At 35.4% G+C, this 27908-nt stretch overlaps 1 protein-coding gene across 2 annotated transcripts in view; it reads left to right on the forward strand.

The window, feature by feature from the left end:
- Positions 1-27908, forward strand: part of atp6v1h (ATPase H+ transporting V1 subunit H) — a 41156-nt gene that overhangs the window by 347 nt on the left and 12901 nt on the right. Inside the window, exons 2-11 of one of the 2 annotated variants that reach the window (XM_058746334.1) lie at positions 356-489; positions 3241-3340; positions 3604-3693; positions 4626-4739; positions 6504-6608; positions 13217-13270; positions 14323-14420; positions 15655-15847; positions 21268-21446; positions 21531-21656. In XM_058746334.1, coding sequence (XP_058602317.1) covers positions 386-489; positions 3241-3340; positions 3604-3693; positions 4626-4739; positions 6504-6608; positions 13217-13270; positions 14323-14420; positions 15655-15847; positions 21268-21446; positions 21531-21656 — 1163 coding nt within the window. In that variant the 5' untranslated portion in view covers positions 356-385. The remainder of the gene's footprint in view (positions 1-355; positions 490-3240; positions 3341-3603; positions 3694-4625; positions 4740-6503; positions 6609-13216; positions 13271-14322; positions 14421-15654; positions 15848-21267; positions 21447-21530; positions 21657-27908) is intronic. The other variant, XM_058746344.1, reaches the window with a different exon arrangement.

Here is a 27908-nt window from a genome sequence, read left to right on the forward strand (position 1 = left end):
CAAATATTATCCAATTATTTTGAAAAGATGTGTCCAGACCCACCGAAACGTTTAGTTAATCTAATCTATATTTTAAGTGAAATTGTAATTCGCATTTTTACCCGTTCACCCTTAGCTAGCTGATACACGACCCCTGCTAACGTTACGCTAAATCATTTCTATAGTGTTTATTAGAAACACACCGTAGTTTTTGCACAGTAATCGCAAGTAATAATCTTTGTTGAACGTTGTGTTTTCCATGTTTCTAACCTCTTTTCGAGGGGAGCTAGATGAATGAGTACAAACGCTTCAGAATTTGTCATAGTGGCCTTTCTAGGGACAGCTGCAGCACATCACGATTTGATATTGTGTTCAGTTTTAAGGTCCTAATATAAAAGAACTCAAGATGGATATCCGAGGGGCAGTGGACGCTGCCGTCCCTACCAACATCATCGCAGCCAAGGCCGCAGAGGTCCGAGCAAACAAGGTCAACTGGCAGTCCTACCTCCAGTGAGTACATCTCCATACCACTTCTGCTTCAGTATTCCTCTCCTAGATCCAATGGAACAACTACATCTGAAATCTGAAAGCATTTTTGGGTCTTGTTGCATACCGTCACAAGAGACTGAAATTTTGGAACCTATGATGCCTAAAATGCTGTCTTTGTAGGCAGCTCACTAGTTTGAAGAGGTCATGACTATGAAACAAGAACAAAACCAGTTGTGTATCTTCAGAATTGTATATCTTGAGAATTTAGATCTTGGTTTCTTTCTTTGATACAGATTAAATAACTTAAGTTAACTTTGCATATTTGCTAATTTCCCTGGTGTAATGCTTCTCGAAAACAGGAAGAAGTACTAGATCTTTTAAGGAAACTGAGTTTCTGTCATTGTCTTGTGACAGTTATGATGGAGGTCTGTGTCTGTGTGGGGTTTTTTGTGTGTGTCTTTTTTCTGGTTCTGAGAGTGAGTGTTTTAAGGTTTGTCATTTCTTTGTATGCATAGTCCTCCCTTAATGTTATTTACCAACTTAGCCAACACTACTTTTTAAAAAAATATTTTTAAATGAAGATGCTTCTAAAGGTAGTAATTTATGCTTAAGCAGAATCTAGGTAATTATAGTTATATTTTCTAACCCATATGTGATATTTACTGTTTACATAGTAGTATAGTCAGTAACTCTCCTCTGTCATAAAACCCAGAAAGCTTTTCAGTGATGTTAGGGTCTTTAAATGATTGGCTTCCAAAGTGCATGTGAGACAAGTTGACTTTTACATGTTGTCCAATGAAAACACATGGAGCTTGTCATTTCCTTTTTGTATTACAAAATCCCTATCTTCTGTTTTTTTTTCTGTCAAATGTGGGTTAATCGCTGACTTCTACTTTTCAAAAGTTTAGAAAGTAATTAGGAAAGTAATACTTTTATGTAGCATCTGGAGAAATAAATGGGTTTTAAAATGTTTAAATTGTTACAAAAACATTCTGTTTCAGATAAATGCTGTTTCTTTGAACTTTCTATTCATCACATAATCCTGAATAAATGCATTATGGTTTCCATAAAATTATTAAGCAGCACAACTGTTTTGAACATTGATAATGATGAGAAATGTTTCCTGAGCACCACATTTCTGAAGGCTCATGTAACATTGAAGACTGGACTAATAGCTGCTAAAAAAAAATCTACTTAGCCATCACAGCAATAAATTGTAAATTTTAATATGGACAACAGTTATTTGAAGTTGTAATAGTTTTTGCTATATTTTTGATCTTAAAATGCTACCGACCTCAGACCATTCAGACTTAAATGGTAGTGTTTTTGTTATATTTGTGTTGCATTATAGTTGTTGTTATTTTTATTCTGCTATAAACCAGGCAATGGAATAGTTACAGAAATGTGAAGACGATCAAAATTCAGTTAGAAAAAAATTGATAAATGAAGTATAATAAAGACGGAATAATAAAGTGTAATAAAGACTGCATAATGTATGCATAAGTATGATAATCAGTCTATACTTGTAGTTTAAATCAGATGCATATTAATGCAGAGGGCATGTGGCAGGTGAAATCAAATTGATGCAAGGAAGGCAATAGCACAAATGTACTTGGTTGTTCATCTTACGTTAGTCCTTGACACCATCTTAAAAATCAGAGTAAAAGTGCAAGATTACAGTTCAGAAAGTGTCATTGTTCTCTCATATTTCTCACAAGTTTTGAAGGAACAATGCAGAACTCAACAAAATGTATTTTTGCAACATACAGTAAAGCAATGTTAGATCATGCCTCCACAACTAGTCAGCAAAGTTGTCTAATACCCAAAACCTGTTAAAAGCAAGTCTTGTCTGGTACCCAAAACTGTATTAACAGTCTTCTGTCAGCCAAGAAGTTGACTAAGCAAAGCCAGCGAAGAGCAAAAGCAAGAGACAAAGTAATGATGATAAAAAAAAGGAGCAGAGTTTTTTGAATAAGCTTAGTTGTGTATGTTTCAATGCTCGCCCAGACTTCGTCTGACCAGTACAAATACAAGAAGTAGTGTTATACCAAGCTTCACAAACACATCCCATAAACCTTGAATTTCCATAAATATACACTCTTCTCTCTTATTCATAAAGACTAACATCCCTTGAAACCACACAATCATAAGGCTAAACAACAATGGGAAAATAATATAAATAAACAACAATATATATTAAAATTATTATTATAAATGATTAAATGGAGTAATAAATTGATTAAATAATGAATGATTATAAAAGAAATGAATGAATAAATGGAGAATAAATGAATATAAAAGAAAGAAAGTAATGTATGGTTGCTCTCTTGAAGCAAAACACACAGTTTGCATTTGATGATCCTTAGATCCTTCAGCAAATACAATTATTATATTAGATCTAATTAGAACATTGGATTTTTCATTTGTAACAATCGTCAGAAATTATACTGAAAAAATACTGAGCGCACCTATAATTTTTAAGGTGTAGACACTCATTTGTGATCAGTAGGACCCAATGGGACAAGTAACAGTTTTATCAATGGGCCCATCATCCCAACCTTATTATTAAGTCCTGCAAGCTCTCCACAGATGAGAGAAATATGATTTACTTGTGTGGGCTTTTGAGAATGGATTTATTGGATCTTTGACGGATTAAAAAAAAGCAAGTGAGAGTAATTATGTTTAATAAAAAGAATGTGAACAATTGATGCACTTTGCTGGATCGCCTTTAGTTGACTCCCTTTAGTCATTGGTGAGTTTCATGCTTTTCAGGGGCCAAATGATCTCAGCCGAGGACTGCGAGTTCATTAAGAAGTTTGAGATTGCCGGGTCTGAAGACAAGCAAGCAATTCTGACAAAAGAAGGACATCAGGTGGATATGACATTCTTCTAATATTAGTTTTGCTCCTCCCGATCTTTTAAATAATTAGCTTAAAAGAAGAAATGTACCATATTAATTTAACATTACAGAGCTAGATCATTACCTGTGTTTTTAGTTTTGGTTGGTTTTCAGAACCACAAATCTTAGGGGCCCTTTTATTTAAATGAATGCTTTGTGAAATGACTAGGCTTACATGTTGTATTTCTATTGAAGACTGTACATTTAACTAATTCTTCTAACATATTTTGTTGTAGTGTGCAAAGACCTTCCTCAACCTTATGGCTCATATATCTAAAGAGCAAACAGTTCAGTACATCCTGACACTGATTGATGACACACTGCAGGTAAAAACACACACCATTTCGGAGACGTAAAAAGTCCAACTCTAATGTCTGTTTTCTTATAGCCTGTCACAGTTAAAAGCTTCTGAGTGTTCATTTATAAGGCATAAATTGACCCCTCAGTTGAAAGGTGTATAGTGTAATGAAATGAAAAATGCAGACAGTTACATGAATATTACTATGACATTTGCTTTTTGTCTCTTCACAACCTTGGTCTTGCAAATGCTCAAAAAGGAAAAATGTCACGTCCTCAAAATGATTCTGATTCATAATGTCACTCTGTCAATCCTTGAATAAATAGTATGTTATGGCCTAGATGCAGATTGATGCTCTAGCTTAGCTATTTCGCTGTATATTTTGTCAATATTATCTTTTAAGTATGTGCTGGTAGATGGCCTTCATAAAACCCACTTTCAGTTGCTTTTATGGAGTCTGCGATTCTGTGTACAGAGTCTATACTGAGTATTTCTGTATTCATAGAGTGACTTGTCCCCTCACATTTCATTTAGCCTATGCCTCTATGATGAGATCTTCTATTCATATGCAAAGTGGTTATAATTTTACAACAAAGATAAACAGGCTCATCTTTCCATTTTAAAAATCAATTTCATTTTATAAATGTGTCTCTGGGGAAATTGAAGAAATTAACTGTCTTGTCAAGTATCATGTTCATGATGTAGGCCAGGGTATATTAAGTATTTTTCAAGGACACAACAATGCTATATGCAAGTAAAGCTCATGTTGTAGTGGTGATGAAATGGAAGTACTTCACCCTTGCAGATGTAGTCACCGACTTTTTTAGTGTCCATTTGTGGAAAGCTTTTAACTATATATCATGTTTCTGAGATTGTAATTTTTCTATAATCATAATCATGATAAATTTCTTATCAGTTTATTTTATGTTGCAATAATGGGTCTTCTGCTCTACTATGCAGGAAAATCACCAGAGAGTGAATATCTTCTTTGATTATGCCAAGAAGACTAAGAATACAGCCTGGTCGTATTTCCTCCCTATGCTGAACCGTCAAGATCTCTTTACTGTTCACATGGTAAGTTGCTATCAGGCAAAAAATAGATATAATATACACTACTGTTCCAAAGCTTGGGGTCATTTAAGATTATTTTTTTAAAGAAATGTATACTTTTATTCAGCAGTATTGCATTCAATCAATCAAATGTGCAATGTTACAGAAGATTTATTTTATTTTCAAGATTAATTATAATAATAATAATAATAATAAGAAAGGTTTCTTGAGCACCAGATCAGCATATTAGAATGATTTCTGAAGGATCGTGTGACACTGAAGGCTAGAGTAATGACTGTTGAAAATTCAGCTTTACCATCACAGGAATAAATTACATTTTGCATTTTAAAATGTTTAAATATTAAACAGTTGTTTTAAATTGTAATGATATAATATTACATATTTTCATACTAAACTTATAACAGCCATACTAGGCAGAAAGTGCTTTATTACAATTAAGAGCTAAAAATAATCACAATTTTCCTTAGATTTTTTTGTCATAGCAGTGAAATTAATTTAATGTATTTTAAGAAGCTCATTTGACCTCCTATTTTCTTCTGTAAAAGAAAAGTAATTTCAGCTACACGCATAAGAGCTTCAATTTCGCAATTAAATTTCAGGAGTGTGCAGGTGATGTTTACTGATGGTTCAGCTGCATTTACGTAACAAAGTCACCGTGAAATATGGACCAATATCTCACAACCCTTTTCTCCTGGAAGAAAAATGTTTCCAAGTAATTACTGAACAAAGTTAGCATATCCTCCCTTCTCTCTATAATTACTTTGGAACGATGTCAGTTCCTAAACAGAAATATAGCAAGTTTCTGGAGTTGTCCACATTCTTCCACACAGTATTCTGCTTACTATAAAATAGCATTGTGTTTTGTTCTTAAAAGTAATAAGTTATGGTTATTATTATTATTATATATTCAGCAGCACTAGATTATTGAGCTTACACAGGGCTAGCACTTCTAAACCTTTTGTTTGAGAGCCCATAGTTAGTATGGGGTCTATCAATAATTCATCAAAGAGATTTCCATGCTTAGTTTCGAACATTCACTCAAAAGCAAAACGTTTTCCCAGGATACTCCCATTTTAGGGATACATACTTCACATGCAGAACAGCGTGAAGGCAGTCGTCACAGTTTAATTACCCTTCAGGCAGACGGCAGTCGCAGGATGCTTAACTGCATGAGGATGGTATTGATTCCCCTTGCCATCCTCACCTCAGCTCTTAATGAAACACTCTGACGTTCCCCTTTTGCATGGCAAGCAGAGTAAATGTCATGTCTTCTGGAAACATCAGAATGGCTCTGAATGCATTCATTACCATAGCGCGCACACAGATGTTGGGAGTGATAGAGCTCTCAGTGAATCACTTCCTCTGACCAATAATTCGAGCATATTCTACAGTGGTTGCATATTCATTTGGCTGAAATGTTAATTTAGGATGTTTCATTTCAGGTTGAATGTTTCAGATGGATGCGGAGAAACGGTTACCATTACTTATCGCAATTAAGGCTGTTAATTGTCCTTTGGCCTTTTGCCACTTTTATTCAGAGGAAAACAGAGAGAGGACAGAAAATGAGAGACTGAGAGCAGGATTGGGAAATGCTATGAGCTCTATACAAACTCTATTCCAGTTTATTGAGCCCAAACAAGGCACACTAGGCCACAGCCCCGACAAGGCATTTTATATATTCCTATTTTCAAGCATCTGTATGAAAGCCACGGCTAACAGAAATGCATTTTTCAAGCACTGATGCGACATTTCTCTTCTTTCCCTCAGGCTGCACGGATCATAGCCAAGCTGGCTGCCTGGGGACGTGACCTGATGGAGGGCAGTGACCTGAACTACTACTTCAACTGGATTAAGACCCAGCTCAGCTCTCAGGTAGAAAACAAAGAGATTCTATCCTAAAACCAGCAGACCTTCTCTCTAACCAATTAAAAGAACAGTTCACCCAAAAATGACAATTCAGTCATTTACTCACTGTCATGCCATTCCAGTCCTGAATGACTGATTTTTTTTGTTGAAACACAAAAGTATATGTTATTTAGAATGTTAGTGACTGAGTCTCAGTGTCCGTTTCATTGCAGCTGTTTCATACAATGAAAGTAAATGAAGACTGCAGATGCTGTTTTGCTTAATGTCTATTTTTTTGTCCTACGGACAGGAAGAAATGTATATACAGTGGTGGCCAAAATTATTAGAACACTAGTATTTTAACCAGCTAAAAAATGATTTTAAGTCAGGTATTTCTATCTTTTGCTGTAGTGTGTCAGTAGGAAATATCAGTTTACATTTCCAAACATTCATTTTGCCATTAATTGTAATAATCCAGTGAGTCTGACAACAGCCAGTGCTCCACACAGAGATCTGATCTCATCATCATCCATCAAAAAGCTGCTTTAAACACAAAGGATGGTCACACCAAATGTTGTTTTAATTTAGTTAATAGAAGTGAATTGATAAAGAAAATTTAATAAAGACATTATTTTTGACAGCATCCTCATTTTACAGCATTTTTACACAAGTGCCTAAAACGTTTAACAGTACTGTACCTTTGCATGTAGGTTTCTTGAAGCATCTTGGAGACATTGCCACAGTTCTTCTGGATTTAGTCTGTCTCAGTTTGTTGTGTTTCTTCGTGTCATTCCAGACAGACTGGATGATGAAGAGATCAGATCTCTGTGTGGAGCACTGGCTGTTGTCAGACTCCTTGTGCAAACAAAAATCTCACTGGATTATTACAATTAATGGCAAAATGAATGTTTGGAAATGTAAACTGATATTTCCTACTGACACACTACAGCAAAAATAGAAATAACTGGGAGCAACATGGGAGTGAGTAAATGATGTTAAATATTTCATTTTAAGAGTTTTACATATGAGATTTGAAGCTTACTATGAAAAAATAGCTCATGCTGCACAGAAACTCTGTTTCTCAGCGGGCTTTTATTTCTTGAAAAGCACTTCACCTTATCTAAAACGCATCTGCTTCTTGCGTCAGTCACAGTATATAACCTACTGTATCTGGATCAGTGTTGCCTCTGTGCCTTATGATGTAAATTTTCCTATACAATGAAACTTCAAAAGATGCCATCGCTTTCTTCTTGTTTTCAATACTCCTCCTTTCACTGGAGTGTGAAAGGCAAGCTCAGACATAAAAGAATTTGTGATGTGCCAAAGCACTGGCCATGCGCTTTGTTCCTTTTAAAAAAAATTTTTTTTTGCCTTTAGGTTTTTGGGGGTTTAAGGGAGCCTTTGTATTGAAGTAGGTTATTTGTGTCAGTTTTTCACTTTAGTTGCTATCAATAGCAGTTAAAGTAATGTTTGTTATGTTGGTGAATTCCAAAAGTCTGAGTCCACATTGAAAATTTAAGATTCAAATTCTAATTTATATCTGAAACGGAAACGTTTTTTTTTTTGGCAAATGTAAAGCAAATAAACTAACATCAAATAAATTAAGAAATATTTGATTGAACACTATTTGTAGTTTATTTAAAAAAAATGGGTCGAATGTGAAATCTGGAAATATCAAAGGCTTGATGAAGTAGTGAATATTTCTATCATTTATATACTTTGTTTTACAATAAAATATCTAATCACCCAAATATTGGATTTGTGTAAAGTAAATTTCCTTGAAAGCCATAGTAATGGAATCATTTTAATTGGTTCACAAATTTCTCGGAATGATTCATAACCAAACTGATTTGAATGATTGTTTTATATTATATATGAAACATAATTGGAAAGGTCATTGAAATGTCGTGGAAAATTGCTAACAAAACAGGAAGACAGCCTCAGACTTTCTGAGCACTGTAAAAAAAAATCGAAAAAAAAACGGTCAAATGACAAAAACCCTAAAATTACAATAAAATACCTTAATTGAAATAGTGCAGAAACAATAATTTTACAGACATGTTCATTAAAATTAATTAAACGCAAAGGATGGTCACACTAAATGTTGATTTAATTTAGTTAACAGAAGTTAATAGATAAAGAAAATGTATTTATGGCATTATTTTTGACAACATCCTCATTTTACAGAATTTTTACACAAGTGCCTAAAACTTTTAGCTTTGCAGGTAGGTCTCTTGAAGCATCTTGGAGACGCTGCCACAGTTCTTCTGCATTTAGACGATGAGATCAGATCTCTGTGTGGAGCACTGGCTGTTGTCAGACTCTTTGTGCAAACAAAAATCTCACTGGATTATTACAATTAATGGCAAAATGAATGCTTGGAAATATAAACTGATATTTCCTACTGACACTATACAGCAAAAGATTGTTTTTTAACTGGTATAAATACTAGTGTTCTAATAATTTTGGGCACCACTGTAGCTCTGATAATATATGTAGACAAACATATGTACTTTAATTCTGAATTCTAGCTATAGTGTAATAAGTAAAACCCAAACATGCAACAAAAGGTCCATGGCCAGAAGTGACAGACACAGCAGATAAAGAGCAGTCCTCCTCCAAATTGCCAGTAATCAGCTGGTTTAGCTGGGGGGAAAAAGATTATGTCAGAAGACACCTGTTTTGTCTGATATTAAAACTAATTAAAAACATGGAAGAAAAATATTGTGAAAATTCCTTTAAAAATAGCTTTATATTAGTATGTCTTAATGTTGGACATGAATACTCACTTCCTCTGAAGATCATGTGGTAGAAGATTTTAATTTCCAAAACTTCTGGATCATGAGAGGGAAGCACACACACACACACACACATTATTATTAATTTGTTTAATAAAACACTATCTACTTACTGACAGAGACATGTGCTTGCAAAAATGTACTCACGAACTCCATACAAAATCTTCACAGCTGATCCAAAATCCTGGTTTACATACAGTATTCTTCTCCAAGGAGTCCAAGGATCATGCTTTCAGGGCCTCTCTGTCAAATGAGTTTACATGACAGGTTACTCATTTCAAAGTTCTGTCACTTTTTTCTTATGGGTTTGATCTTAAAACTAGCTGACAGTGTGGGTGGGCGATATGACCATATTATTTCACAATATAGGAAATTTTACTTCACAATAACAATATATCACAATATATCTTATATATCACATGTATAAGATCAAAGTAGCAAATTACAAACAATAGGACTAATGCAATAGAACAAAGACAAGTTAAATACATTTTGCGATTTTCTCTTTAGTATTTTGTTGTTTGATTAAAATTATGACCGACTGCAGGTAACGTTAGGCTAAATTATACTGCTGTCACTTTAAGAACAAAATGCACAGATCCAGTATACTGACACGTCACCGGGTTTCCACCTGAATGTTTATCTTGACTCCAGACATTAGCGACTGTTTAAGTCAACTGACTTAATTCTATATAAAAGTACAGAGATTGAATGTAAAAATACACCTAAATATAAAACCAATCAGATTTACTTTAAAATTACAAAAAAGAACATTAAATTGATAGAATGGACATAAACCTTTATATAATGAACTACGTACATTTTTAAATTGCAGATCATTTTTGTAATTTTACATAAATTTGTACATAATTTAAGAATACTGAAAAAATACTGTATAAATAATCCAATATATATATATTTTTAAATTAGAATTACTGTAATTTGTCATTAATGGAATAATACTTAAAACAGCAGTCAAGTTGTTAATTTACAGATATTGTTTGTAATTATACTAAGTTTTGAATGTAATTTGAAATAACAGAATACTACTGTAAAACAAATTTTCTGTAAAATTAGTGAGCCCAGCTTGTGTTAAACACTTTGCAGCACCTGCACAGGAACGAGTGAATTTGTATGTACTGTGTCACTCCTCCTATCCTACATGTACACAGTAGGGGGTCAAGATCTGCAGAGGCAGCCGTGTCAGGCCACTACTGCAGCAGAGTGCTTTATATAAAGGGCACAACAAGAAGAATAAACTGAGAAGTGCCTAGAGCACGATTTGATCCTGGATCCTCCTGACTCAGAATGAGCTGTGAGCTGTGAGTTCTGCTGCTGCAGGCCAGCCACAGATACAGATTAAGAGATTCACTCAGGGCGCAGTGGTGCTAAGTGCACTGGGCTGAGTCATTTACCACCAGCACATGGGAACCAGGGGTCGACCTTACTTGTGGTGGTACCAACTTATCCGCTAAAAAAAAAAAACTCTTCTGTGCTAGTTCAGCATGGCTCTCTAGAAGTTTTGTTTACCTGCTTTGGAGAACTGGTGAAACAGCATCTTGAATTGTGTTTTTGTCCCTGTTTCTTTTGTTTCATGCACCACAATACCTTTTTGGTGTAGATATGCATGATATATTTATGTCAAGCCAAGCCTGTCAGCTTACCAGGCGGAACATTATAAAGTAGCAAGAGATAAATGCTGTTTTTCATGTATATCTGAGTTTTGTCCTAGTCACAGCGAAGGGCAGGATGTTTTGTCAGTCGCTAAGTTCCAGTATTTACAATATTGCATCCTACAGTGAAATCTAACTGGTCTTAAATTCTGCTCCTAACAGCTGTACATTAAACATCAAATATCTTCTAATTGGCTGTGATTGTGTCGCATAACAGTTTAGTGTATTTAGAGAGCATACTGTGTGGACAGAAATATTATTGCTCATCATTTCATGTCACACCTGGTTAGAACACAGTACGAGTGTGTGTATGTTGTTGGATTTGAATGTATTCTTAATCGTAACCATTTTAGATAACCTTCAAACTTATTTTGTGTCGTTTCACAAGCCAAAACTGGAATCCATTTACATGAGTGCAAAAATATGTTTTGTAAGGACATGTTTGAAGATAGTTGTAATGAACTTCCATTTACATGTAGTACCAGAACAAGTGTTTTGATTATATCAGAGAATTGAAGGCTGTGTCAACATTACGAAATCTTGGTTTCACTCATAGGCATCATTTACGGTGGAAACGGTGGGACATATACCTGCCACTTTTTTATTTTTAGATTATTTTGAGGTACTTTTAGTCACTTTTTTTTTTTTTCAACGTTCATTATCTCCACCATCATAGCTCCAGTTGATCGCATTTCAATGCAAACAAATGTGTCCCCATTCCGTTCTTATTTATTTATTTATTTATTCGTCTTTTATTTTTTTGTAAAACTCAAGCTGCCTTACTAGTGTAATTCTGATATGACAACACACGCATGTGAACACATTGCATTGGTGTTGAAAGTGTTGCCATAAAAATGCATAATTCCGAGTCCGAGGACTTGGAAAAGCTCCAAATAGAATGTCACGTATTGTCAACTCAGAATTGTGGTAATTACGACATGGCGCAATCACATCTTTTTTTTAAAAGTTTTACTGACCCCAAACATTTGAACAGTAGTGTAGTAGATTCACTGAAGTACAGATGTCATTTTGGTTTAACAAAACAAAGTGTGTATGAATTTCTGGGGGGTTCATAGTTGTAAGAACATCCCCCTTTTGTGTACTAACACTTTCAATATGTTTTCCAATTGCTTTCATTAGAAAATGGCTTTCGAGTACATTCTTGAGCTTAATGGAAAGACACAGTGATACACTTCAGGAGAGCATATAACCTTGAGATAGAGTACCGCATTCGATTGGTTTACATAAAAGGAGTGAATAAAAACATGACTGTTACAGCTTGTATGAATATTTTTTGTATTAATAAAACTGTATAAATAGTCTGTCAATTTTCAATAGATACGATGAATAAGATTGTTTACATTTATTTTTGATTATATGAAACACACTAGAATGGTATTCTGCTTTTATGAGCTAGTTGTTTTATTATGACTATGAGAGATCAGCAGTGCTTTGGTCCTCCGCTGAATGAGAACACTACGTGTGTATGTGTTTATTCATATACTGGTTTCTAGCTTTTATAGTGAATGCATTTACTTAGAGATCACGTGATAAAGTCCAGCTTTCATTTTCACGTCCCCTACAAATCACCTTACTGTAATAGGATGTGGCATTTTGCATGCAATTTCATATTTTAGCCCTAGGGACCTCTGAATTAATGAACGTTGAAAATCATAAATAGAAGACCTCTCAAAGCATTTCATGTTTATTAGCCCATTCAGAGTGCACTCCATAAATTTGTTTCATTGTAGCTAAGCTGCGCTGGCTGTGAATAAATGTTTTTAATGAATCAGGAAAAAATACTGTCTATTATTCTATGCTGGAAATGACTATAAATACCAGTTTAATTATGTTGGGGTTTTCATTTTAAATGCCGTTGCAAAAGTGTTGACTTTTGTGTCTTTACATCCAAATTGTGATTTAGCTCTTGTACCAGGCTTAAGCATTTCAGTTTGCAGTGCAGCTGAGACTGAAATAAATTCAGGGCCACTCTCCCACAGAATTTTAGACGATTGCCTGTCATGAACAAGCCGTCTCACTCACACAGGAGTCATATGCCTCTCATCATTGTCCAAGAATACCGCTCTAGTTCTCTGCAACAAGAGGCCCAAAATTACAGAATTTTTTCTTTCTATCCTTTTTTTTTTTTTTTTTTTTTTGTTAGAAACTACATGGTACAGGTGCTGAACCTGGAACAGGGACCATCTCCCCCAGTGAAGTGAGTATGTCACAGATGAAGGAGGCGGGTGTGCAACTGTGTGAATGAGCCTCCATCACCTTTCAGAGGCCGAGATCTTCACCCCTCTCTTTTTTGGGATGCGGCACACGCTGCTTCTTGTCCACTGCTTTTTCTTCCCCATTCATATCCACTGTGAATCTTTTCACTTTTTCCTACAGCTGCACTTCACTAATCCAACACTTTTTTTGTCTGTGTCCATCTATAAGCATTTTTATAGAGATTCTTTCCTCCTTTCCAGTGGCTGTGGTCGTAATCCAATATTTCTTCTGTTTTTTTTTTTTTTAAGATACTAGACTTGATAGATTGAAAGGACCACCAGAAGGCTTTTGTCTTGCACTATAGCAATCTTCCTCTTTCATTTCTTTTTGCGCTTTTGAGAGTTCATTTGAAAAGAAATGTTTTTTTTTTTTTCCTTTTATCATATGTCGCGAGTCAAAATCTGCTGGTGCAATGCAAGCGGCCACAAATTTTAATTCAATTTCCTCTCATGGCTCTTAAGACGTCTGCACTGTGCTATTCTTCATGACCCGTCTCCCTGTCTCTTCTATTCTCTGGACCACTCTGCTTTTATGCATATGGTGCTGATCTACAGCATCATCTTCCCCAGTTAATGACTGAGTCTGTACTCTCCTCTCAGCCACATCTCCTCTAACATCTCTCTATGATTCACTCACTCTGTCCAGGTTTCAAGGCTGCTGCTTTCTCTCTGCTGCATTGTGGGATTGTCTCTTTGATCCAGCATGTTACCCAAAAGGCGTTTTTTTAAAAGTCAAAGCCGTACTGCACGTGCATAAGTGAATGCAGAATTACCAAGATTGTAAATGCTGCTTGAGCAGCCTAGTTTCATTGTGTTCCTTTGCTAGTACCTGAAAAGGATGGGCTTGTTATTTCATGCATCCATTTCCCTGCTTATCTGAACTGTTCTGTTCTTCGTGTTCTGATTGTGTTGTTCCTTTTGTGTTTGTGTGCATGCTAATTTGTGCGTGCGTGTGTGTGTCGTGTATGTGTATTTTTCCTTCTGACCCTCACAGAGCTCCCAGTACGTTCAGTGCGTCGCTGGTTGCCTGCAGCTCATGCTGAGAGTGAATGAATACAGATTCGCCTGGGTGGAGGCCGACGGAGTGAACTGGTAATACTCACTTTCGCACTAATATGTATGTCGTGTTTTGGGTAATATTGCACATAGTAGATTAATTCCAGACCTGGAATTAATAATATTTGTAACAATATTGTATTAAATAATATTTAATATTAAATGTAACATTTTAGATTATAGAATACACTTTAGTTTGGAGTGAGATTTTTTTTTAATTTATTTTTTTTTAATGTTTTTGAAAGAAGTCTCTTATGTTCACCAAGGCTGCATTTGTTTGATCAAAATACTGTAAAAACGGTAATATTGTGAAACACTTTTGCAATTTCAACATAACTGTTTTCTATTATACTCTAATGTTTTAAAATGTAATTTATTCATGTTCTGGCAAAGCTGAATTTCTTCTGTCACATTATGTATGCTGAAATATGCTGATTTGTTGCTTAAGAATACTTTTATTATCAATGCTAAAAACATTAAAAAGAACACCATTTATTTGAAATAGAAATCTTTAAAAATATTCTAAATGTCTTTACTGCCACATTTGATGAACGCATCCTTGCTAATAAAAGTATCAATATCTTAAAAAAAATCCTTTTGAGGTATGTATTATTAATAAAGTATCAATTATTTATAGTTGTATACACTATAGTTATTTATAGTTAAGTATAAATTATTTGTTTATTATGTTTTATCATTTAGTTTCTATTTAACATTTAATTATTTAATTAAATTATTTTCTTGGCTAGGTGAAATCTCTTTGAAATTATTTTTAAAATCTGTAACCAGTAGTCTGGAAAAGGCATGATAATTGATTGGTCAAATGGAGTAGAAACCCTGTAACACATTATTTTGTTTAAGGTTGCAGCACACAATTAACAGTGTGCTCTACTCACGCCCCTTTTATGTTCCCCATCCCCTGCTGTATTGAAGAACAAATCGTGTAGAACAAGAAAGCATCTCTCATTGTCCTAGCAGGTTTTCGCCCTGTGATCATAAAAGTTATTTTGTTTGCTAGTGTACAGAAAGAGTAAAAGACAGGATAATGAGGCTTCTCTGAAGATAATTTTCTTTTTCTTGCCTCAAGTAACATTTCTTTCATGTAATGGTCTCATTATACATCACAAAAATGTGGGCTCTCATTTTCCCCTCATCTCACCCATCAAACCATCAGGGCTAACTTTATGAAGAGCATCCTCTCAGCACACCATTAGAGGCGAGATGCCCTACTGTTTACTAACTTCGACTGTTGTGTCTGTCCATCTTTCAGCATCACAGCAGTGTTGAGCAATAAGTGTGGCTTCCAGCTGCAGTATCAGATGATCTTCTGCGTGTGGCTCCTGGCATTCAGCCCACAACTCTGCGAACAGCTGCGGCGCTATAACGTGGTACCGGCGCTCTCCGATATTCTCCAAGAGTCTGTCAAAGAGAAGGTCACTCGCATAATCCTGGCTGCTTTCAGGGTATGTGTCATGTAACGTGTCTGTTTCAAACCACACTCGTTAGCAACCCAGTCTCCTTTCCTGACTTTGTGAATGCAGTAGTGTCAAATTTTCTTTTTAAAATCAGCCTCATGCTTAAAAAAAAAAAAAAAAAAAACATCAAGCATTTGTAGGACCCTGTTTAGTAGGGCTTTTATTTCAGCCCCCCTAAAAATCTGTGATTGACACAGCTGCAGTAAACTAATAGGTTATTTCACACTGAAGCCACCCCTGAATCCTCTCAGATACACACTCCTACTCCATCACTCAGCCGCCTGCTTTCTATTACAGTGAAATCCCAGAATAATTTGCAATCAAATATGCCACTGTTACTAGTACCAAAAATCTGAGAACACTAGCTAAAATGCTTCTATTATGCATTTTTCTAAATGAATACGCTTTTATTATTTATTTAATACATTTTAAAGGAATAGTTCACCCAGTGGATCCACTGCAAGTGAATGGGTGCCGTCAGAATGAGAATTTGAACAGCTAATAAAACATCACAAAAGTCCACAAGTAATGTAAGTGACCCACAAGCTGCCTAGTTGTAATAAATAAATACAGCAAGACATTTTAAACCATTTCTTCCAGCTAAAATATGAGTCCTCTATCCATAATATTGCTTCTCTGAAAAAGTAATCTCTCCTAAATCAGGAGAAAAGTATGCAGAGATCAAGATTTGTTTCAGATTTTTTGTTTTTTTTAACAAACACGCAGCTTTTCACTTCACAAGACATTAATTAATGGACTAGAGACTAGAGTGGATTATTGTGATGTTTTTTTTTTTTTGACGCCACCCAAAATTTCTCCTAATCTATTTATTCTGATGAAGAAACAAACTCATCTGCATCTTGGATGGTCATAGGGTGTGTATATTTTTGGGTGAACTATTCCTTTAATATTGTGTTTTGTTTTCTTAGCATTTCATTTTACTTTCCCCACTTTTGCTTATTTAATTAGTGACCTAGAATGACCTTTTTTAAAATTAAACTTTCAACATTTTTTTTATTCTAATAGTTTTTTTTAGTGCGATCTCAGACTTGTTAACCCCACTGAACATCAAGTGATGAACAATGCAGTTTTAATTGGTTTATTTTAAAAAATGGTCATTAGAGCATAATTTGAACTGTTGTGACCTCTCGCACTTAAAACGTGAAATATGTTTCAGAGCCACAACATATTAAGATACTTGAGAAAAAGACACTTAACCCCAATCATGTACAAGGCACCATTGCTGCAATTAGAGTGCTTTAAGGAAATGGATGGCAAAGCATCTGTTAAATGAAGATAAGTAAAGGCACCATATAAACATATCTCTAAAAGTACTTAATGAGTGATCATTAAGTCTGATGCCAGACTATTTATCTGATTGTTTTTTTTTTTTTGGTGTACAAATAATGAATGAAACATGTGCTGAATCCATTACAGATGGATGGGTGTGTCTGTTTTCTCACTTTTTTTTAGTTCAGGGCATCACTCAGCAGAAGGTGTCCTCTTCAAAGTCCATTAGCGGATCACTCACTCTTTTATTCTGAAAGGATTTAATTTACCCAGAGCTTTCATGATGAATATACTAAGAACCCCATTATTACCTTATTAAGGTTGCAGATTGACAAAAGTGCTCATTTTAATCTCTTCCGCACTCTAGCGTCATCGCCCATTCAGTGCTTGGTTTTTTTAGAGACTAGAAATGGAAAAAAAAACGTCACCCCCACATTGCCCTTCCTGCTAGTGTTGATCATTTGAATTAGAATATAGTGCTAGACCAAATGTAGTCCTAAGGCATTTTATCTTCCGTCGGGCTTATTACTTTTCCACTGCCGGTGCATATTTGTTTAATACATAGCCGAGGCACAAAAACAGGCTGCTTGTTACTCTTATTCTGCATTTCATTTTCCTGCACAAGGCGTTCATAGTGCAGGCTACATTTAATGTTCAAATTAGCCCTGAAAGCAGGGCTCTGTTGTTGGTATTAGAGTTGTGTAATGAATTCATTGTCCATGTCGCTGACAGTATTGAATTAGAGTGCAGCGCTTCATTCATCTCACCTGCTGAAGAGCTTATTAAGTTGTCCTGACCAGGTATTCTCTCTCTGTGCCTATCCATGATTACATGGCTTCCATTTTGCAGCTATCAATGGATCTGCCTCTGCACATTTGCCATTATTTATGTTCCACATTTGTCCGCTCTTCCTCACTGTTATATATAGTATTGCCTAAAGCAATACTTTAAAACATTCAGGATTGAGGATATTGCTCTGTAGTTTAGCCTAGTTGTGATTCTTTATCCAGGTTAATTGGCTGATCGTGTCTCTTTTTATTCTTGTAAAGAAAATATTCTTTATTCTTATTATTACAGAGATGTGATTATACAGGGATGATGTCACTTGGTCTGTGTCAGTTCTCCAAAGAACAGATGAAATGAATTAGACCACAAATATGACGGATGAATACAATATAAATAAAAATAAACTTATGCCATGGTCTGTCTGAACACTGGATTCTGATTGGCTGGCAGGTGTTGATTAAATTTGTTGAACTGCACAGGTAGTTCCAGGTCAGTTTAATCACGTTCTATATTAATGCGCTTCCTATAAACATTGGTAACCATAGTAACATACAGTTACAGTTGAATAGTAATACAGACGAAAATAACCGCCATTTTTATCGTTCCGGGTCAAATATTGCAGCGCAAATATTATTAACATCTTTAATATTTGAGTGCTGGCAAATGACCATGGCATAAACGGGATAATCAATGGCTAGCTGTGCATTAAACAATTTGAATTCAAATCATTTAATGCACAGCTAGCCGTTGATTATCCCTTACATAATATAGTCATCTATCTGTCTATCTATCTGTCTTTGTCATTCTATCTAGCTATCTAGTATTCTATTTAGCTGTCTATCGCTCTATCATTCTACAGCATCTAACACTCTATCATTTTCCAATTCTCAATCCGAGTGTCTTTTTTAAAAAAAAAGTTCATTTACTCTCATGCCAACGAACCCCACTTACTGCTCATTCATCAATGTCTTATTTCCACAGAATGGGAAAGCAGTGTGTAAGTATGCATAGATGCAGAATGTCACAGAGGAAGGTGTAGGACAGCACTGTGCTAACAATCCATCATCTTGTTAACTGCGGCTGTACATTGGGCTAATCAGAGTTCTGACCCGTTCACCATGATTTATTATGTGTTGCAAAACAAGCATTATAAGGCCAGAAATTGTGTTACAAATGTATGAAGAGAACTTCCTCTCTTGTGTCAGAGAATAGTCACATTGTATTAGGCGCATCTGGAATAGGATCTGATAAGGGATGTGACTCGCCGTATATGGTAATGAGAATGAGAATAGCTATGAAGCTATTGTTTAAAATGGAGAAATGTGTCCGGACTGCATAAAAAATGTATGTTTGCAGCAGGAGTGCCAATATCAAGACCTGTCAAACTACCTTACAGCTGTCCGCAGTGAAACAAAGCATTAGGCTGCTGCAAATTAAAATGCCAGCACTGTTCATCGCCTCTTCAAAATGCATTACTATTGTAATTCAACACTGCAGCTATCACTCTATTAGGAGTCTGTCACTGCTTTTTAATATGAACTCAAGCTTGCTTACTTCTCTTTTATATCTTTGCTCTCCTTCATACATTCAACAGCATGATATCCTTCCTGTTGGACAGCTGAGCGTTTACTGACTCTAATTATTCAATTTCGTCAGGGGCTTTATTGTATAATAATGTCACAATTCCGGTGATTAAAAGCTGCTGGGAAGCAATGAGATGCCTAATTATTACTTGGTTTCTACTTCACTAGCTTCAAATTGAAGTGTCTCAGCAACAGCGATTCAGGCCCATTTGAAATGAAATCTGGTTCTGTTTCATCAGTAATCAATATTTAACCTGTTTGAGAGCTCGTCTTCTTAGGCTGCTTGAGTGGAATGAAATTTATGTACCACCTTGAGTCTATCATAAAACCTACAGCTAAACTTTATTAAACCAGCAGACATGAAAGGAAAATATGATTCATTTATTAATTTCCTTTCTTTTTTTATACATCTGAGCAATCTCATGTCCATTAACTGATGATATTTTTTTAGAGTAGAAGCATGAGTTGATTTTATATTTCACTCAATTTGATCTAAGCAATTTAACTTGATGACTACCGGTAGCATCTGGAAGAACAACTTAAGAGGAATCTTAAAAGGGCATGTTTTCAAGGCTTGTCGGAGAGTTTTCAAAGAGCAACACCTAATTTTAGTACAGCTAAGAGCAAAGGGTTTTAAAAAGGAAGTCAAAGCTTATGTTAGCATTTCCTGCCAAATGAGCCATGTCCATTAAGACTGTAATGAATTCGGAGAAATAAAAGCATTCTTATTCCAATATGGCATGTTAATTTCCTCTTCAAGTCACATTGCTCAGTGCAGGGGTTCATTTTTTGCCCTGTCAAATGGGTGCAAGTAAAACATCTCGGCGTGCACTATGTGGTTGCACAAAGCTTTCCTGCCCTTTTTTAAAAGCAGAAACTCTGGAAAAAAATGTTAAATGCATATTTAAAATTTAAAGCACTACCTTTCTCTTTACAACAGTCTCAACAATTCAAATAGTTATTTATTCCAATGCTCTGCAGTGTCTCTCTTGCTGGAAAATAGTCTTGAATTTACTAAATCATTTGACTGCAAAAGGCAAGAACAGATCTTAAAGGTCCAAAATATTTATTCAACCACTGTTGATCTAAAATTTAAAACTTCAAGGTCATCTTTTGTTTTGATTTTGAATTTATATCATCTTTACTACTAACACCATGGCAACATGGTATCCACCTTCAAATGAAATCTTATAAAAGAAAATGATTGTTATAATTTAAATATTGCGACCGATATCTATTTCTGAATTATTGCATTCATCACAGTATATTTTCATTCATTTCTTTCTTTATTGTCTCCATAAGGAGAAATTTGTCTTGAGCAGTCAAGAGAGCAGATTAACTTACAAAGTTACAAAACACACACACACGGACAGATCAGCTCAAGCTCCTTATGGAGAATATGGCTTGGATCACCAATACTTTTAAGGCTCTGCTTCTTTACAGACCTCTCAAAAATCTCCTGAAGAGAAGTTAGGGGCACCATATCAATTATTAACACATTGCCACATTTTGAAGTTGTGACCTAGATTTAACAGACAAATTACCAAGCCATATTGTAAAAGCATAACACAAAATGGATTCAATAGCAGATCTATAGAACAATAACATGATATTTGACAACGTGATATTTGATGGATTTTATTCTATAAATCTGAATAAATTGTGCTTTGATTATTTTCAGAACTCCTAGTGATTATTATCCACTTGAATAACACAGTTAACAGGTTTCATGTTTGTTTATTGCTGAAGAACCTGCTGGAGAAGTCTGCTGAGAGAGAGACCCGTCAGGAGTACGCTCTTGCCATGATCCAGTGCAAAGTGCTCAAACAGCTGGAGAACCTGGACCAGCAGAAATATGATGACGAGGACATCACTGATGACATCAAGTTCCTCCTGGAAAGACTGGGAGAGAGCGTTCAGGATCTCAGGTAAAGCCCACATACTCTCTCAACATGTTTTCAACCGGTTTATTTTTCCTCATGTTTATACTGCTTTCCTTCTTCCTCTTGCAGTTCTTTTGATGAGTACAGCTCTGAGCTGAAGTCTGGCCGTCTGGAGTGGAGTCCAGTGCACAAATCAGAGAAGTTCTGGAGGGAAAACGCAGTTCGACTGAACGAGAAGAACTACGAGCTGCTGAAGTAAGTTTAGGGCTGACCAGTGGGTTGTTGTATAACTTCCTGGAGTGTCAACCAGTGGATAGTGACACTATTCTGATTATATACAAGTGACATTATTCTCAAATGTGCTAACTAGTAATAAAGAGGGAAAGATCACTTGCCTTTTGGCATCTACAGTGTTCTGTCACACCAAATCATAGAATGTCATAGAAAATCACATTTTATTGTCTGAATTTTTTAATAAAAGTTGAAATTTGATAAAAAATAACAAAACAGCCAAAAATATATTTCAAGTATTTTTTGTCTTTCTCCTCAAATGCTTAATTATCAACTTTTTATTTCTTTTTCTACATAACATCATAACATCCATTCAAAAACAAACAAAACAAAACAACACAACAGACATATAATCAATACTTTAAAAGTCCAGTCAAAAAGGAGAGAGAGGGGGAGAAAAAAAAAAGTAATTCCTTTATACAATCGAGTATGTTAAAGAAAAAACCCATCAATAGTAGAAGGCTTGGCCCCATTAATTCGCGCTGTTGTACATTTACAGGTCACTATTTTCAGGAGGCTATGGATCCAATATGTTTTTGCACATATGTGCAGTGTAAACCAGTTCTGTATTATTGTCGTCTTCGCAAAATATGCGGATGCTGATAAACAAAATTTAGTTCTTAATGTCTGAAATGAACAGAGGCCCTGGTAGGGGTGTGCGATATGACGATTTTTGATCGTGGACGATAAAAATGTCTCCACGGTCTGCTTTTGAAGAAATATCGTAGTATCGTGCTACAGCGCATATTCTGTCAGTTACAGTTCTGACGCCTCCGTCTCTATATGCTGTACAACGGCACATCCATTCAGTGTTAACTCAGCAGTAGAGTTACTCTCACGGGACACTGCACTTATTCACAATCACAAAAGTATATTATTTGCGTGTGTTATTAGCCTTGCCGGTTAAACTTTTCATTCACGTGCTGGTCTGATCTTTATCTGAGCCCGTACACCTGAAGCGTGCGCACTAAAAAGCCTGTCTAACAGCGCCTTATTACTCAACTAAGTTATCTTTTGAGCTAATACTGTCAAAACACACAAGGTTTACATATAGACTCAGCTGGTTATGTCTAAAATTAAAGTAAACAGATGAGAGAGAAACGGATGCGTGCAGGTCTTAAAGGGACAGAACTAAACATGCAGCCGACTGTCATTAAAGGGATAGTTCACCCTAAAATTTTATTTCTGTCATTATTTACTCACTCACATGTTGTCCCAAACCTGTATTAATTTCTTTCATGTGCTGAACACAAAAGAAGATATTTTGAAGAATGTGGGTAACCAAACAGTTGCTGGTCCACACTGAATTTGATTGAAGGAAAAAAAAATACTATGGAAGTCACTGTGGACCAGAAACTGTTTGGTTTTCCACATTCTTAAAAATAGCGTTTATGTTTAGCAGAAGAAAGAAACTCATTCAGGTTTAAAACTTAATTTTTAGTGAGTAAATGATGGTATAAATATAAAACACTATGACAGAATCGACAGACAGATGAAATAATTTTTATTCTTTAATGTTAAAACAACAAAACACAAAGAGAAAAAAATAACTCGCTACTCTTGACTGAAAAAAAAAAAGTTACTTTAATAGGACTCAATCTATATAGTGTTTTATTTTTATATTTGTTCATTCAATTTCTTGAATGCACCTGCTAAATATGCCTATTGTACCTGAAAATTAAACACTGTTTATTTGTATATTATGTGTATTTTTAATGTGTATCTTTGTTCTTATTTTTTAATAACAAAGATAAAATAATGAAAAAGATTTTCATCTTCGTCCACTTTGGCCTAAATATCCACCATTCTTTTTTATATTTTTGTTATATTTTGTTGAAAGGATTTGTCTTTATAATAAGGAAATTAGTTAATTTACTCAGACAAAATAGTAAAACCAACATGACAAAGAATCGTGATAAAATCGTGAAATCATGATATTTCTAAAAAAAAAAAAAAAAAAAACGTGATGATATTTTTTCCATAACGCCCACCCCTAGGCCCTGGTTATCATATAGGCCTATATCACCGTATGTGTTTAAGACTAAGAGGGTTGGACAAATGGATGATTTACGCATACAAAATTAAAATTGTGCCATAAAGGTGTATTGTTACAAAATTTGAAGGGTCCTCCTATCAGACGTTAAACTGTTTTCCAGGTTTTAATAGAATTAGCCAAAACCTTTTTTTTGTATCCTGATAAGCTACTAAAATGATCAAATTCCTTAATTATACTAGAGACTGAAACATCAAAGTGGTCTAAATATAGAATAATATCATCAGCTTACAATGAAATTGTACAACCCCCACCCAATGGGGGTTGGGTGGAATAATATTACCAGTCAAGACTGATGCTGCAGGTGAGTGGTATAATGTCTTAATCATAGAAATGAAATGTTAACCGAAGACGAAACATTGCAGAACTGCCCACATATAGTTCCACTGTCAAAGGCTTTTTCTGCATCAAGTGAAAAAAACGCACAAGGGCTCGGATGAAAGTCTGCAAAGTCAAGAATATGAAAGAATCAACGCATATTGTCAGACGCATTGCGCCCCTTGATAAAACCTGTTTGGTCCTCCTTGATCAAACTATGAATTGCCTTCTCCATACGAGAAGCAAAAACTTTAGCATAGACTTTTAGACCACATGGGATAAGTGATATCGGTCTGTAGCTGGAACAATCTAATGGATCTTTCCCTTTTTTAAGAAGTAATGATATCAATGATGTTTTTTGATCTCTATGAAATACACCATGTTCAATTGCAAAATTAAATGAATTATGCAAAAGTGTACCTACCAAATCCCAAATTTCCAAATATAATTCAGAGGGGAGACCATCAATTTGCCCATTTGAAGGCTTTTTAGAGAGACATGGAGCTCCTCCAAACTTAATGGGGCCTCCAAAGATTCTTTATCCACCTGTGAGATCCGAGGCAATTCCAGTTTATCTAAATAATGCTTGATTTGTGTAAAAACCATTAAGTATGTTGTTAATTGTCGCAGGGTTTGCGGTGACCTAACCATCCGATGATTTTATTGCGCTAATATATGCCTTATACTCACATTCTTTCAGCCTAAGGGCCAATAGGTGACTAGGTCTCTCTGATTCAAAATAATATTTTTGCCTCGTCCTATGTAAGATAAATTCTGCCTTTGAGTGTGAAAGTAAATCATATTCTTCTTTTAAAGAAGACAGCTGTGTAGCCTGTTTCTCAGTAAAATGTTGTTTTTGTAGGTTTTGTAATGATTGGATTTTATTTTCGCTTTGGCAAGAGTAGAAGATAAAGATATACAGAATCCTTGTATAGTACACTTAGTCGTTTCCCACAGTATTTGAGGATCCACATCAGAGGGCATATTAATTTCAAGAAATTACTTTATATATTCTTTTAGAGAAGTAATGAAGGTCTGATTACTTAAAGGGATAGTTCACCCAAAAATTAAAATTTGTTTATCTGCTTACCCCCAGGGCATCCAAGATGTAGGTGACTTTGTTTCTTCAGTAGAACACAAACGAAGATTTTTACCTCAAACTGTTGCAGTCTGTCAGTCCTATAATGCCAGTCAATGGGCACACAATCTTTGAGAGAGAAAAAAACATGCACACACAAACCCAAATTAAACCTTGTGGCTCGTGACGATACATTGATGTCCTAAGACACGAAACGATCGGTTTGTGCGAGAAACTGAACAGTATTTATATCATTTTTTACCTCTGATACACCGCAATGTCCAACCATCCTGAGCTCATCCACAACATCCGGCGCGTGACGCGTCAACGGCTCTGGAACATAGATGTATATATACATAGATATATACGTAGATCCTTATGTATCGCGGCTCATAGAAACCGTCGCTAATAAGGCATCTATGTATATATATCTATGTGCCAGAGCAGGTTGACGCGTCACGCACCGGATGTTGTGACAGTCGGACATTGCGGTGTATCAGAGGTAAAAAATGTATCAGAGGTGGAAACTTTGAATTTTTTCTTTGTTGGCAATAACTCGATCTCTCTTTTCTGATTGTCTTTGACTGTTGAAGTATTCATGATGGGTTAAATATCGAGTGGTTCGAAATTTACTGACAGGATTATATAATATTTGACAGAGTGAGCAGAGCAAAGGACTACACTTGCATCGCTATCGAAGGGTCACGTGATCTCCTCAAATGCTTAATTGTGACTTCCACTCAAAATTGTGAACAAGTGGCCAATTATAATTTACAGTTGTAGTAATCCATTTTAAAACTGAAGAAGCACGTTTACTTGAAGCACAAACTTGTATAGGATATTAAGACTTGTTTTCAAAATGTTGAAAACAAAAAGAAAAATCTGTTTGCCAGTTTACCCCAAGAAAAGTTCATTCAAGATACAGTGGCTGCAAAAAAAATATTTGAGTGCTTGTGATTTCACAATTTCCCTCTCTGTTCCCCCGATTATCTCTAGCGCTCTCTCCACTCTCCTCTTCATAAAATAGTAACAGAGGCCATAAATACAAAAGAAGACAAAAAGATGATTAAGAATATTTTAATGTGAACGTGGCTGCTTTAAAACATACATGCTGTGTGAATTGATATCATTCACATGTGTGAACAGTCATAATGAGTGTTTTCAGTTCTCCCTGCTTTTAGAATAAAAAGATGTTAGCAGGGTCAAGTGTTCAGAGAGGGACTGAAATTATTTTTACATTATTGAGCAAATGGTTAAATTACTGTTTTGAACCTACTGTACTGTTTTTACACAAGTTGTTTTTACTGTCTGAATCGCATTGTGCGTGTTCCTCTCCTCCCTCTCTGGTGAAGCTCGCACAAGTTGAAGCCAAAGCCGAGTATCAGCGGTTGAAACTCTCATTTTCATTGTCTCTCAGTACTTTAATCATGCATCAGCTCGACCCTTTTGACAGCTCCGTTTAAATCCTAATCTACTCATCTCATTCCTCTCATCACCACCCTCTCCACAATCAGCACAAGGCTCCATTTCAGCCCTCAGCAATTTGTGTTTTACTGCAGTTCGTCTCCCTTTTTTCTCTTCCAACTCTTGCTCTCAGTGTGGAGGTGATTTGTAGCGCTTGAACCCTTTCTCTCCATTCTGCATGATTGTTATAATTTCACGCTTTCATGCAATAGAGACCGGTCTCATACTTGACATTGTTTTTTGAGCAGAAATAGATCGAAATTATGTTCCCCAGAGCAACAAGCTTCTTGCTCACTACAAAATAATTTTCTTAAGGAGTATTTTTGTTGAAAATATCTCAACATCCATAAACAAAAATACTTGAGAAGATGTGTTTTCAATAATATATGATGAATTACAAATCGTAAATCCCACAGAATGTATATTTCTATTCAGCAAGGATGCATTAAAATGCATTATAAAATCAGCAAATGTGACCCTGGACCACAAAACCAGTCATAAGGGTCAATTTTTGGAAATTGAGATTTATACATCATCTGAAAGCTGAATAAATAAGCTTGTTGTATGGTTTAACGTTGTCCAAATTAAGTCCTTAGCAATGCATATTACTAATCAAAAATTAAGTTTTGATATATTTACGGTAGGAAATACACAAAATATCTCCATGGAACATGATCCTTACATAATATCCTAATGATTTTTGGCATAAAAGAAAAATCTATAATTTTGACCCATACAATGTATTGTTGGCTATTGCTACAAAATATACCCGTGCTACTTATGACTGGTTTTGTGGTGTAGGGTCTAGGGATTTCTGTCAGATCATGTGACACTTTAAGACTGAAAAATGTCTCTTTCAAAATTCAGCTTTGCATCACAGGAATAAATTACATATACAGTATATAAAAAAGCAGTTATTTTAAATGGTATTATTTCACAGTATTGTTTTTACTGATCAAATAAATGCAGCCTTGGCAAGCATATACGAGTTCTTTCAAAAACAATTAAAAAATCGAACGTTTTTTTGGCCCACTGTATATTTTCTGAAAACAAGCCATTATTCTTTTCTATTAAATGTATCTGGTTCATGTTTAAATCTTTTTACTGGAAAACAAGGCAAAAATACTGTTTAAGGAAACCTTGTTTTGCAGTCTTCCCATATTTGTTTCTTACTGAAATAGCAGAACCTTTCACGTTTTCCTGGACTGTGGTAGACACCACATCTCCAGCTGTACAGTACCCTGGGATATATTTGCTCAGCGTGGGTTTAGTGTTGCCCTGGAGGTGTTACTGATTGCTTTTG

Source organism: Onychostoma macrolepis, chromosome 02 (genome assembly GCF_012432095.1).
Source record: "Onychostoma macrolepis isolate SWU-2019 chromosome 02, ASM1243209v1, whole genome shotgun sequence".
In the NCBI taxonomy this organism is placed as follows: domain Eukaryota; kingdom Metazoa; phylum Chordata; class Actinopteri; order Cypriniformes; family Cyprinidae; genus Onychostoma; species Onychostoma macrolepis.